At 49.2% G+C, this 12,902-nt stretch overlaps 1 protein-coding gene across 1 annotated transcript; it reads left to right on the top strand.

Moving 5' to 3' along the window:
* The first annotated feature begins 468 nt into the window (after positions 1-468).
* HES1 (hes family bHLH transcription factor 1) lies at positions 469-2,934 on the top strand. Its single transcript, XM_005545365.5, has 4 exons — positions 469-810; positions 946-1,041; positions 1,292-1,379; positions 2,014-2,934. The coding sequence occupies exons 1-4, from the start codon at positions 703-705 to the stop codon at positions 2,562-2,564; spliced, it is 843 nt and encodes a 280-aa protein (XP_005545422.1). The 5' UTR covers positions 469-702; the 3' UTR covers positions 2,565-2,934.
* The last annotated feature ends 9,968 nt before the right edge of the window (positions 2,935-12,902 follow it).

The following is a 12,902-nucleotide window of genomic DNA, read 5'->3' as shown; positions in this document are numbered from 1 at the left end:
CCCCCCCCCCGCCCCCTTTTAACCACTGCTAATGTTTTTCTCTGTCCCTTTATACCTTTAAAAAATGTGTTTCAAATGAACTTATTACAGTCAAAGCAGCTCTGTTACATATGAGAGAGGGCATAAAGGGTAAAGACCCTGGCTCCAAAAGAAAGGGACAAGACCAAAACCAAAGCGGAAAGAAAAAAAAGATCACCTCTAAACCAAAGCCCAGAGGGAGAGTAGCAAAGGGTTAAAATCCTTTTGATTGACGTTGTAGCCTCCGGTGCCCTGGGCTCAGGCGCGCGCCATTGGCCGCCAGACCTTGTGCCTGGCGGCCAATGGGGGGGCGCGGTCCACGAGCGGTGCCGCGTGTCTCCTCCTCCCATTGGCTGAAAGTTACTGTGGGAAAGAAAGTTTGGGAAGTTTCACACGAGCCGTTCGCGTGCAGTCCCAGATATATATAGAGGCCGCCAGGGCCTGGGGATCACACAGGATCCGGAGCTGGTGCTGATAACAGTGGAATCCCCCGTCTACCTCTCTCCTTGGTCCTGGAACAGCGCTACTGATCACCAAGTAGCCACAAAATATAATAATAAACCCTCAGCACTTGCTCAGTAGTTTTGTGAAAGTCTCAAGTAAAAGAGACACAAAGAATTCTTTTTCGTGAAGAACTCCAAAAATAAAATTCTCTAGAGATTAAAAAAAAAAAAAAAAAGGAAAATGCCAGCTGATATAATGGAGAAAAATTCCTCGTCCCCGGTGGCTGCTACCCCAGCCAGTGTCAACACGACACCGGATAAACCAAAGACAGCATCTGAGCACAGAAAGGTAAGGGCGGTACCTGTATCTCTCTGCAGCCCCTCAAGATTAAGTAGGGGTTGGGGGGGCTTCTTTCTGTGTTGAAACCCCGGGATGAAATGGCAGATCCCATGGGAACACAGAACTCTTTTTATTTATTTGCAGTCATCAAAGCCTATCATGGAGAAAAGACGAAGAGCAAGAATAAATGAAAGTCTGAGCCAGCTGAAAACACTGATTTTGGATGCTCTTAAGAAAGATGTAAGTGGGGAAATGTTGTTGCTCTTTCTTTTACTGAGAAAGCAAACACTTTCTCAGCTACTAAGAGTGAAACCCCCCGCCTGCGGGGTCTAGCACTAGCCGGTACTGCGTTCTCCTAGGCGGGAGGGCCCGGCGTTATTCTCTGGGGTCCAGAGATATGCTTGCGCTCCGTGGCCGGGAGAAGGGATCCCCAGCACTCTGAAGCAACTGACACGGGGTTCACTTTCTTTTCTTGCCTCCTCCTATGCAGAGCTCGCGGCATTCCAAGCTGGAGAAGGCGGACATTCTGGAAATGACAGTGAAGCACCTCCGGAACCTGCAGCGGGCGCAGATGACGGGTGAGGGCGGCTCGCCGCGTCCCCCTGTGCGGGCGTCCCGCTCGCCTCGCGGTGATTTCTTCCAGACTTCCGCCCGTGGTTGTGAGAGGCATTCAGCTACATTTTACTGCCTTGGCTCACTCTCGCGTTCCCACGGTCTGGGGCTTATTTATAGCCACAACTCCAAGTTGTTACTGTTCCGGAAAGGGAGGGAAAGAGGTTGCAGCCGCGAGGGTGGCGGGCGGCGAGTAGGGGCGAAAGGACTTAGGACTGTGGCGGTTTGGAACTGCGTGGAGCCTGGGGGTCACTGGTTTAGCACTCCCTCCCGTTGCAGAAGGGGAAACGAGGCTTGGATGATGGATTGGGAGGCATTGTCCAAGGTCACATCGCGCGCGGGGGTGGGGGTGACAGATCTGTGGCTGAGATAGATTTAAATGCAGCGACAGGGAATCGGGAAGGAGTGGCTCGGCTTTGGCAGCCACGCTAGTGTGTAGAGGTGGCTTTTTTTTTTTAAAACCCATCCCACCCTCCCCGCCGGAGGCAGTTTTACGGGCCCATGGTCAGGGAGGCGCGCCACTGGGACCTCCCAGGGCGGAGGCAGTGGCCACGGGGCCAGGGCCGTTCGGTGACCCGTCTGTCTCCTTCTGGCCCGCAGCTGCGCTGAGCACAGACCCAAGCGTGCTGGGGAAGTACCGCGCTGGCTTCAGCGAGTGCATGAACGAGGTGACCCGCTTCCTGTCCACGTGCGAGGGCGTTAATACCGAGGTGCGCACTCGGCTGCTCGGCCACCTGGCCAACTGCATGACCCAGATCAATGCCATGACCTACCCCGGGCAGCCGCACCCCGCCTTGCAGGCGCCGCCGCCGCCCCCACCAGGACCCGGCGGCCCCCAGCACGCGCCGTTCGCGCCGCCGCCGCCGCTCGTGCCCATCCCCGGGGGCGCGGCGCCCCCTCCCGGCGGCGCACCCTGCAAGCTGGGCAGCCAGGCTGGAGAGGCAGCTAAGGTGTTTGGAGGCTTCCAGGTGGTACCGGCTCCCGATGGCCAGTTTGCTTTCCTCATTCCCAACGGGGCCTTCGCGCACAGCGGCCCTGTCATCCCGGTCTACACCAGCAACAGCGGCACCTCCGTGGGCCCCAACGCAGTGTCACCTTCCAGCGGCCCCTCGCTTACGGCGGACTCCATGTGGAGGCCGTGGCGGAACTGAGGGGGCTCAGGCCACCCCTCCTCTTAAACTCCCCAACCGACCTCTCTTCCCTCTGGACTGTAAACAGGAACTTGAATACTGGGAGAGAAAAGGACTTTTTTGATTAAGTGGTTACTTTGTGTTTTTTTAATTTCTAAAAAGTTACTTTTTGTAGAGAGAGCTGTATTAAGTGACTGACCATGCACTATATTTGTATATATTTTATATGTTCATATTGGATTGCGCCTTTGTATAAAAGCTCAGATGACATTTCGTTTTTTACACGAGATTTCTTTTTATGTGATGCCAAAGATGTTTGAAAATGCTCTTAAAATATCTTCCTTTGGGGAAGTTTATTTGAGAAAATATAATAAAAGAAAAAAGTAAAGGCTTTTATGTCTTAGAACTGACTCTTCCAGGATATGTAAAAAGGCTCTTAGTGGAATTTGAATTACATGTAATTAGTCAATTCAAGAATTGACTCTTTTGTTATTAAAAGAACATTTTTAAAAATCCATCAAACCTTTCACCAATCCTCCGTGAACTAAAAAGACTAAATTCCATTTACTTTACAAGCAGCCATCTGGTAAGGCTTCCCTGATAAACTTGTGGTCAGTCTCTTAAAGGATTTCCAAAAACTTGTTTTTAAGTTGCAGTCGGGTAAGTCTGCAGCCCTTGTTCTTCTATCGCCTCCTGAGAAAGACTGAACAGGACTACATTCACGAAGTCAGTGGATCCAATCCTATTGCCCATTGCACGTTAAGGGTGGTTCCTGCAGCTCTCCTCTCCTAGGGTAGCTCACCGACATCCAAAGCAAAAACACTTCCAACTGCTGCGCCTCCTTCAAGAGTTGGGGTCTTCATTAATTAGCCAATCCTTTGGTTCAAATAAGACGTTCCCTAGCACCCAAAAGTTTGAAATGCCTCTCTGCACCCTCTTCAAGCAAGCTGAAAAGGTCAACAGATTCCTTCTGCCAAGGGACAGTTAGTTAAGACTCCCAAGTGGAGGCTGAGCCCAGATGATTAACACCAGACATGTGTTTTTGATAAGTTTCTGTGCTTGGCTCTAATAGAGAAAGCATGTGGGAGCTGTGCTGGCAGGCACACAGGCCATCTTCCCCTTTTAATACAAACAGCAAGCGACCCCTTCGCTTGGTCATGCCCCATTTCCAGGCGAGATGTGGGCTCCAGATAGAAGCCAAAGGGTTGTCTCGGGTTTCAGCTCACATAACCCTCCTTAACAAGTCCTAACTCAAAGCGGACAGCTTTAAACTGTGCCAGGATCTGCAGGGAATTTCTTCCAAATCCCATCACAAAGGCTTGTCAGATTTTGTCAGATTTGGCCAGGTGTTTGACTGCATCCAGGTGTTGGGGAAATGAAAACCACGAGCCCTGCGAGACCAGACACATCAGCCGCGCTGTGGGTCTGGCGGGCGCGCCCTCCTCCCCCACCGCCGGCCAGTCCTCCTCCCCGCCCTGGCCCCTCCCGCCAGCCTCCTCTCACCCCCCTTTTCTTAGACCGGCTTCTGGGAGGAGAAGGATGAGGCGGGAGAGATCAATCTTTGAAGCTTTCCTAACAAAGATAAAGCCAACGATTTTCTGTCTTGTTTCAAAAGCTTTACCTCTCCCCCGCCCTGCTCTGGCCTTTCCCACAGGCCAGTGTGGAGAGCGGCTCTATCACGGGAATGATCCAGGAGACAGCAGTTTTCCACTCAAGATACCTTCGGACCCAGCTTCCACCCCAGAGGGAGAGATTTAAAAGAGACCTTTTTGAATTTGTCTCCTTTTTGCCTTATTTTGTGTATAGGAAAGGTGTCCAACACACCTTCCGCCAAAGAAACACACACACACCCTTCTTTATCATTTTTCCACGTTTTCCCTCCTGTTGAAACAAACAAAATAACAATTGTTCATTAAGACACCCAACTCAAGCACCAGTGTTTCATTTGGTAAACCTGTCCTCTGGCCCCACTAGCAGCCCTTAACTGTCCTGCTAGAAATAATCAGACCTCAATGTCTTATTTTTATACAAGGAATTCCTTTTACATTGATGTCTTTAAAAATCACAGGAAAAAAAAAATCTCAACACCAGTTGAAAATTAAATGTCCCCATGTTGAAGGGGAACAATTTTAAAAGTGCATTTTTATTAATATCACCGAGACTACATAGATATCTTCCTAGGGAGGGGGACTAAATCAAAGGAAAAATACACATCTGTGTTTTGTTTTGTTTTTATAATTGGTGATTTGAAAACAGCACGTTTTCCCCCCTGAAAGCTGGGTTTAGACTATTCGATGAGGATTTTTTCTGTTATAATAAGGGGAGAGGGTGGAAACCCCACTAGTCTCCAAACCGGAAAGGACACTTCCCAGTTCTTGCTCCAGCTATGCCACCAAAGTCACTGTGTCACCTTGGAAAAGTCATTTCCCTTCTCCGGGTCATTTCCAAGTCTGGAAGACGAATGGACTTATTTCTAAGACGCTGTACCCTCCTGCACTTTGGCTGTTTCTGGAGTAAGTAGCTGAGGGAGAGACGAAACTTCAAAAACGACTTCAATGATGTTGCCTCCCTGGGGGTCCCTCAGGCCTGGCCTAATTATACGGCCTCGGGCACACCAGCAGCCCCTCTCGCCGGCCCCCGGCGGTGCTGATCGCTCCGGGAGATAAGGCACAGCTCCAAACTGCGTCCGGATGCGGGCCGCGGGCCTCGGCTGCCGCGCGCATTAGCCTCTCAATGGAGCCCTTCCGGGGCCCCGGCCCCCCGCCGTCTCCAGCAGCATCCGGAGCGGGAAAGGCGCCGAACTGGAAGCGGGTGGGAGTGCTCCTGGGTCAACACGAGAGCCCTCTCCAAGCGCTGAAGCGCGACTCCGGAGGCTCGCCCCTCCTCGCGCCCCCATCCCACCCCACGCGTTTCTGGAATGGGGACCCAGAGGTTTAGCTGGACCCCCTGGTGGTCACCACCGTCCCGGGAAACCTGTCATTAAAGTCAATTAACTTTTCCCACACCCCTTGGCCGGTAACAACCCGCTCCTAGCTTCCTCCCCGGCTCCTAAGTGCAACCAGATGGGCGGACAGGCTGCCCCCGCCGCGCGCCCGCCGGGCCGGCCCGGGGGTTCCAGGGAGGCCGCCCGAGGCCCGCCGCCCGGGCGGGAGCGGGCCAGGGCGGCCACGCCGGGCCAGCCCCGGCGGCCCTGCGGCCAAGGTGGTTTGCTTAGCAGGCCCGGCTGCTTTCTGGCAGGAAATGAATAGCTCCCAGATGAGCTCAGGCAACCTGAGAGGTCGTGAGAACGGCGCGAACCCCCGCCTGTGCAGCCGGCAGCCTGCCAGGCCGCGGGGGGAGCGGGCGGCGGCGGCGGCGGGAGGCCGGGAGGCCCGGCGGGCGGGCGGGCGGGCGGCGGCGGGGAGAGGGGCGGGAGCCGCTGACACACGAGCCCGCGCCCGCTCCCGCTGACAGGCAGGCCGCCGCCCCCGCTTCCCCCGCCCCGGGCCCCAGCGCCTCCCAAGCAGCAGGCCCAAGCCGCAGAGAGGCGGCCGCGCGGCCCCGCCGGGCCTGGGGGTGGGGCCGCCTGCCAGTGTTTTTCCAGTTCCCCCGGTAGCTCCGGGCCGCATTTAGTAGCTGGGGAAACTGGGCCGAGGCCAGGGCCGGGGCACTAGAGGCCCTCGCGGCCCGCAGAGCCCTGCCAGGCGGCAGGCCACGCCGGGGCAGGAGTGGGCAGAGGGGCGGGGTGAGGCCATCGCAGCCCACAGAGCCGTCCCAAAAAAGACCTTGCCAGCAGACAGCAACCCTGAACGCCTTAAAAAAAAAAAAAAAAATCTCATTTCTGAAAACCCTGAGCACCTACTGAGTGCTCAGCAGGCCCAAGAAGATAATACGAATTCCCACCAGCCTCCGCCCCACCGAGCTCTCTATGTAGCTGGGGAGATCCACGAGCACCCTCGTGACTCATCCCAGGCTTGATGTGCTGAGTGCCAGAACTGAAGTTTAAACAAAGGGCACCTAGAACAGAGAGATTAATTCTGCTGAGAGGAAACCAGGCCAGGGAGGTTTTCAGAGTTGGCACTTGAAGCCGAGAGGTGAAAGATGAGTTCAACAGGAAGGGTTAGGAGCAGAAGGGTGAGGGAAAACGCAGAGACGAACATATATACGTCCAGTTTGGGGAAATGTCAGTATGTTTACCATGGTGTGGTATCTAAGTTTTCAAATATACAAATTGGCTTAGAGGTCAAAAAAAAAAAAAAAAAAAAAAAAAAGAGGGATAAGCTCTGCAGCAGTGGTTGGCTCAAATGCAATATAGCCCAGGGGTTAGAAGCACATGATCTGGCTCCTGGCGGCTTGGCTTAGGTTTTGAGCCCAAGGGAAATTACTGAACTCCCTGCCTCAATTTTGTAACTCTGTATCTCATTTGTAACTTAGGGCTTGTCAGGGTAGTGCTTCACAGGGTTGAGAGGATGAAATGAGTACATGCGCTTAAAGTATTCAGAATAGGGCTGTCAGCTCTTCGGATTCTTAAACAACCACAGTGAGGGACGTTCACCAGACAAGAAAACCAATCCTGGTCTTTGCCCGGTGATGGCAGGATCTGCTTGTAATTGCACCAGGCCCTAGGTGAAAGGACCACTCCTTCTTAGTTCCTGAATTTCATGCATTCATTTGATAATTATTGAACCAGGCGCTATGGGAATAAAGGGAGAAGAAAGGCATAGTCTCTGTAACCATAGAGCTATCTGGTAGGCAAGACAGTCAGCTTAAAAACAAGAACAACAACAAATTGCTGTGTTGAGTGCCATAAGGGAAGAGTCATGCACAGTAATGGTACAAAAGAATATTGTACGTCACAACAGGTAACTTTCTTGGTTCTCCAAATAATGATTAATCCTTGTGATCATTCACAGAAATTACTCGCATAGTAAATAACTAGTCAAATTCCACCTAAGAAAGGTGATTCCCAAATGGTTAATTTCAAGGGTAATCATTTTACAATACTAGTATCTTCTGAATGAGCATCATTACCCAGATATGGTCAAGAAACTGAACTGAGAATCAGGAAATCTGAGGCCTGATCCAGTTGGACGGCTACCTGTGAGATGCTGGCCAAGTCCCCTTATGTTTCTGGGCTTCGATCTCTGTGTCAGCACAATGAGAACGTTAGACCACGAAGCCTCTGAAGTGCTTTCAACTCCAGTCTGTGATTCCGTGTCCTCAGTGTGCTTCTGTGCACCTCTACAGTTAGACACATGCTCTGTGGCTCTAACAACCTATATCAGGCGTGTTTCAGACCTTACAGCCAAGGCCTTGGCAGGATTGTTACAGACAAGTATTTTCTTTTTTCTTTTTTTTTTTTTTTTTTTTTTTGAGATGGAGTCTCGCTCTGTCGCCCAGGCTGGAGTACAGTGGTACTATCTCGGCTCACTGCGAGCTCCGCCTCCTGGGTTCATGCCATTCTCCTGCCTCAGCCTCCTGAGTAGCTGGGACTACAGGCACCCGCCACCACGCCCGGCTAATTTTTTTTTTGTATTTTCAGTAGTGACGGAGTTTCACCGTGTTAGCCAGGATGGTCTCGACCTCCTGACCTCATGATCCGCCCGTCTCAGCCTCCCCTCCCAAAGTGCTGGGATTACAGGCGTGAGCCACTGCACCCAGCGACAGACAAGTATTTTCATCTGCAGTTAAAGATGTGGAGACCAAGACCTGAAGGATGGGCATTGTAGTTCACTGTTAACAGAAAATAGCCCACATATTAGATTCCTGGAGACCTGCCATGTTAGTGAGAATCATAGCCACTGCAAAGCACATCGAAGGCAGACTGCATGTGCCAGGATTTGCTCACATATCTGCTACCGAGATCTTATCCTTTGCTGTGATATCAGAGCAGCAAGAGTTAAAAATACCACTTTCTGTCTTCATCCTAAAAAATCCCCCCCCCCTTTTCACTTGCTCACTTCTTTTCTGAAAAGAGAATGTGATCTGTTGGTTCTTGGGACTCTCTCCATTTAAGAAATATACTTCCCCAACTAGGCCAGGTGAAGTGGCTCACACCTGTAATCCCAGCACTTTCAGGGACAAAGGCAGAAGGTTGCTTGGAGCCTGGAGTTCAAGATCAGTCTGGGCGGCACAGTGAGACCCTCATCTCTATGGGGAAAAAAAATAAAGAAAAAAAAAAAAATATATATATATATATATTTCCCCATATATATATATTTCCCCAACTAGCTAGAGTTTTTCCAAAATAGTACATTTGCTGAGTTAAATAAGCTAACTGGTTCCCCATATATATATATTTCCCCAACTAGCTAGAGTTTTTCCAAAATAGTACATTTGCTGAGTTAAATAAGCTAACTGGTCTAGTCTGGTTAAAGAAGAATGTCAATCTGAATTACTGGAAAATCTGAGTTTTAAATATCTGTTAGGAAAAGTAGTAACTTTGCAAATACTTGTACTGGGTCTGAATTCATAGCTTTCATAAAACTAATGCATTAAAGTCATTTAAAGAATGTGTTCTCTTATTAAGCAGGTTAAACGTGGCTCTGGCAATATTATTTGTACTATAAATCTTCCTTAAAATAATCAAAGGAGCCAGAGTGCAGCCCAAGTAAATAATTGCAATCTAAATTAATAATAAGCCTTTACTGTAGCTATTGTTTCTATGTTTAGACATGTTCCCAATCCTAATTTGTCTTTAGTCAAGCAGGGATCAATATATTTTTTTCTTAGAAGTCCGAAGATAACTTAATGATAGCCATGTTATTTAAGGAACCCTATTTGTTTCTTAAATATTTTGTTTTTCACAAATGTGATAGTTTTCGTGTTCAACTAACTTTACTAGTTTTGTCATCAATGTGAGACATGAAATGTATAATTAGTTTACAAAAAACTCCAGCCTACAGAAAAACTATTGCAGTTGACAAACACTACCCCAAACTTCATGTTTTCTGCAACATCGTCTTTTCCTCCTAGCTTTATGGTTATAACATTTGTCTCTGGTTGGGCGCTGTAGCTCACACCTGTAATCGCAGCGCTTTGGGAAGCCAAGGCGGGCAATCACTTGAGGTTAGGAGCTGGAGATCAGCTTGGCCAATACGGCGAAATCCCGTCTATACTAAAAATACAAAAAATTAGCCGGGCATGGTGGCGTGCGCTTGTAATCCCAGCTACTCAGGAGGCTGAGGCAAGAGAATCTCTTGAACCCGGGAGGCGGAGGTTGCAGTGAGCCGAGATCGCACCACTGCACTCTAGCCTGGACGACAGCGAGACTCCATCTCAATAAATGAATAAATAAATAAATAAAAATAAAATTTGTCCCTAAAACATCAAAATTTAAAACAAGAATATGATTGCTTAACAGGACCAGGAGAGAGCAAATGCAATGTGTCACCAGGTGAGGTGGCACACACTTGTAGTCCCAGCTACTGAAGAGACCGAGGGAGAGCATGACTTGAGCCCAGGAGTTCTGGGCTATGGGATGCTATGCCCATCACATGTTCGCACTAAGCTCAACATCTAAGTTCGCACTAAGCTCAATACTAAGTGACTTTCTGGGAGCAGGGGACCACCAAGTTGCCTAAGGAGGGGCAAACTGGCCCAGATTGGAAGCAGAGCAGGTCAAAACTCCTGTGCTGATCAGTTGTGGGATTGCGCCTGTGGACAGCCACTGCACTCCAGCCTGGGCAACATAGCAAGACCCTTTCTCTTAAAAAACAAAAAACAAAAATCTGCAGTGTGTCAAATCTGTTTCAGAGCAGCTCCCATAAGGGACATTTAAGATGCATTAATAGCCACCAGAGTTGTTTCCTGAGATAATACAAGGAAACATCTGGTATAAGTTTTTCACTTAACTTTTTCCCCGTTTTCACAGGTAAGTGTAAAAGTGCACTTCTTCATTTTAGTGAATATCCAATAAACATCTGGGGTAGGGATGGGATAGAAAACTTGAATGAGGCTTCTCACACCTCAGATTTGTAAAGAACAAATGCTGTCGAAGCACAAGTTATTCTTTCCTGTGTTCTGTTTCATAATTAAGACCGTTTGATTATATTCATACAAATAGAATCCTGAAGGATCAGATAGGTATTTATCCTAAGACTCATTATTATTGTTGTTGTTATTATTATTATTATTATTTTGAGATGGAGTTTCACTCTTGTTGCCCAGGCTTGAGTGCAATGGCGCGATCTCAGCTCACTGCAACCTCCGCCTCCCGGGTTCAAGCAATTCTCCTGCCTCAGCCTCCCGAGTAGCTGGGATTACAAGTATGCGCCACCATGCCCGGCTAATTTTGTATTTTTAGTAGAGATTGAGTTTTGCCATGTTGGTCAGGTTGGTCTTGAACTTTCGACCTCAGGTGATCTGCCCGCCTTAGCCTCCCAAAGTGCTGGGATTATAGGTGTGAGGCACCATGCCTGGCCTTACATTATTAATCATTATTATTATTACTTTATTAAGTAACTGTGGAATTGGCCATTCATACCTTTCAGGTGAGAACAAGTCTTCAAAAAAAATGATGAAAATGAAGACTTTTTTGTGGTATTTTTGGTTTTGTTTCCTTATTTTGGAGGCGGGGGATGCCCAGGTTGAAGGCAGAGCACAATCACATAATTGTCTCAAGAGCTCTGGAGTTGCTTCAGTGTGTTTTGTAGTCTCTTTCTGGTTTCATCTTGAGTTCAGAACAGGGAGATTCCATCCAAAGAAGAGACACATGAGACAGTTTAAGGCCAGGAGCAATTCAAAATGGATAACTTCAAATGTTCTTGCCTCAAATATTCACACCGTTCCTGTATCAAAGACCTAAGCTATCATCACATTTACACATCTATACTGGTTTAGAAGTGTAAACTTCTAAAACTAGAAGTTTCATCTCAAGCAATCAATTGTCTTAAGACACAGCCGTCAATTTCTAGCCGGCAGATGGACTGAATTCAACTTAATTTTTTAAAAGCCCAGTTTCCATACTTGGCATACAACTTCCAGGCAGGGTCCAGATCTTGCTCTCCTCTGAGGGGAGCCCCTCAGCATGTCCCTGCTCTCTATGGATACATGTTCCATTTTAAATAAACATCCCTTTACATGCAGCCCCTCTGTGAGCCACTCACTTCCTGGTTTGCTTTTCCTTTGAGCCTGGCAAGTGGATGATGACGCTGAGTGCAGGTGGCCAGGGAGCATGCGCACCACGGGCTAGGGAGTGTGCCTCTGGACTGGGCATTCTCTGCCTCCCTATACCCTTGCCAAGCCATTGATCCTCCTTCCTGAGATAAAATCTGTCCTTGGTGCCATCCAGCACTCCACTCTTTCAATTCCTACTTCTCCGCTTAAGCTTGCCTCCCCCCGATTCCATCCCTTCCTCCTTTCTCAGGGTCTGTGCTCCGGATGCTATCCTTACTCTCTTCATCAAGGATGTGGCCCACAAAGCATCTGCTATTCCTAAATCTTCAACCTCCCTTACCGTTTTGAGCTTTCCCCCTCAGCATATGAGCACATTTATTTCTTTACAATCCTTAAGAGCCACGCTGCGACCTCTCTCCTCCCTTCTCACAGAGAATGCCTGGGTTGTGCCCGTGGCCCACACTGCCTCACGACTCTCTCCTCCCCACCCTTGCAGCCAGCCTCGCTCTGGGCCCTGCACTCTGCTACAGGCTCTGGCCTGGACGACTCAGGAAACAAACCAGACGGTCATTTTTCTGTCCTTTCCTCTGTCAGCATTACAACATTTGTAAAGTGTTGACCATGTTCAAACTCCATCCTTGAAATTCCCTCCTTCCTAAACCCCTGCAGCATCTCTTTCTTCTGAGTTCTTCCGACCTCTCTGGCAATTTCTCAGTACCCACTATGGGACTGTCTCCTTTTACCTTCTATCAGTATCTTTGTCCTCTTGTCACTCGGCCCCCCGGAGTAGTGGTGAGCACCTACATGCCCAAAGAAGACTACCCGATCTGGCATTTTCAACCCATAGTTCTTTCCTGAGCTCTCAAGTCGCAGACTCAGCTGCACACGGGACATCTCCACATACATGGAAGTCGGCATGTCTTAAACTTGATTCCATGACCCCAGCCCTCATCCCTACAGAATGCCCCACCCCTGTTTTCCTAGGCTCACCCTGTATCTCATCCCTGTATCTGTCTTATGAATCTCAACCCCATTTCACTGCCTCGGTACAGAAGTTTCAAGCTTTTTACTTTCATCTTCCCCAGACTGATCTCCTCAACTCCGGTCTTGCCTCCCTGCTATCCATTGGCCATGATCCAGTCCAAACAACCCTGTCTCTGTTAGAAGATGTCTCAGGGCTTCCTGCTGCCTTCATGACTGCAGAAACTGGCTTGCTTTGCTCCCAGCCAACTCGCCTGCCTCATTCCCTGCAAGCAGGCCTCA

This window comes from Macaca fascicularis, chromosome 2 (genome assembly GCF_037993035.2).
Source record: "Macaca fascicularis isolate 582-1 chromosome 2, T2T-MFA8v1.1".
NCBI lineage: Eukaryota > Metazoa > Chordata > Mammalia > Primates > Cercopithecidae > Macaca > Macaca fascicularis.
The sequence above is the reverse complement of the archived record's forward strand: the minus strand, read 5'-3'. Positions and strand labels throughout refer to the sequence as shown.

What these genes read in the sequence shown, in the direction of transcription:
- HES1 (XM_005545365.5), top strand. Translation starts at nt 703, where the DNA reads ATGCCAGCTGATATAATGGAGAAAAATTCCTCGTCCCCGGTGGCTGCT. An exon ending in TGGATGCTCTTAAGAAAGAT is followed by an intron (nt 1,042 to 1,291) that starts GTAAGTGGGGAA and finishes CCTCCTATGCAG; the next exon opens with AGCTCGCGGCATTCCAAGCT. An exon ending in GCAGCGGGCGCAGATGACGG is followed by an intron (nt 1,380 to 2,013) that starts GTGAGGGCGGCT and finishes TCTGGCCCGCAG; the next exon opens with CTGCGCTGAGCACAGACCCA.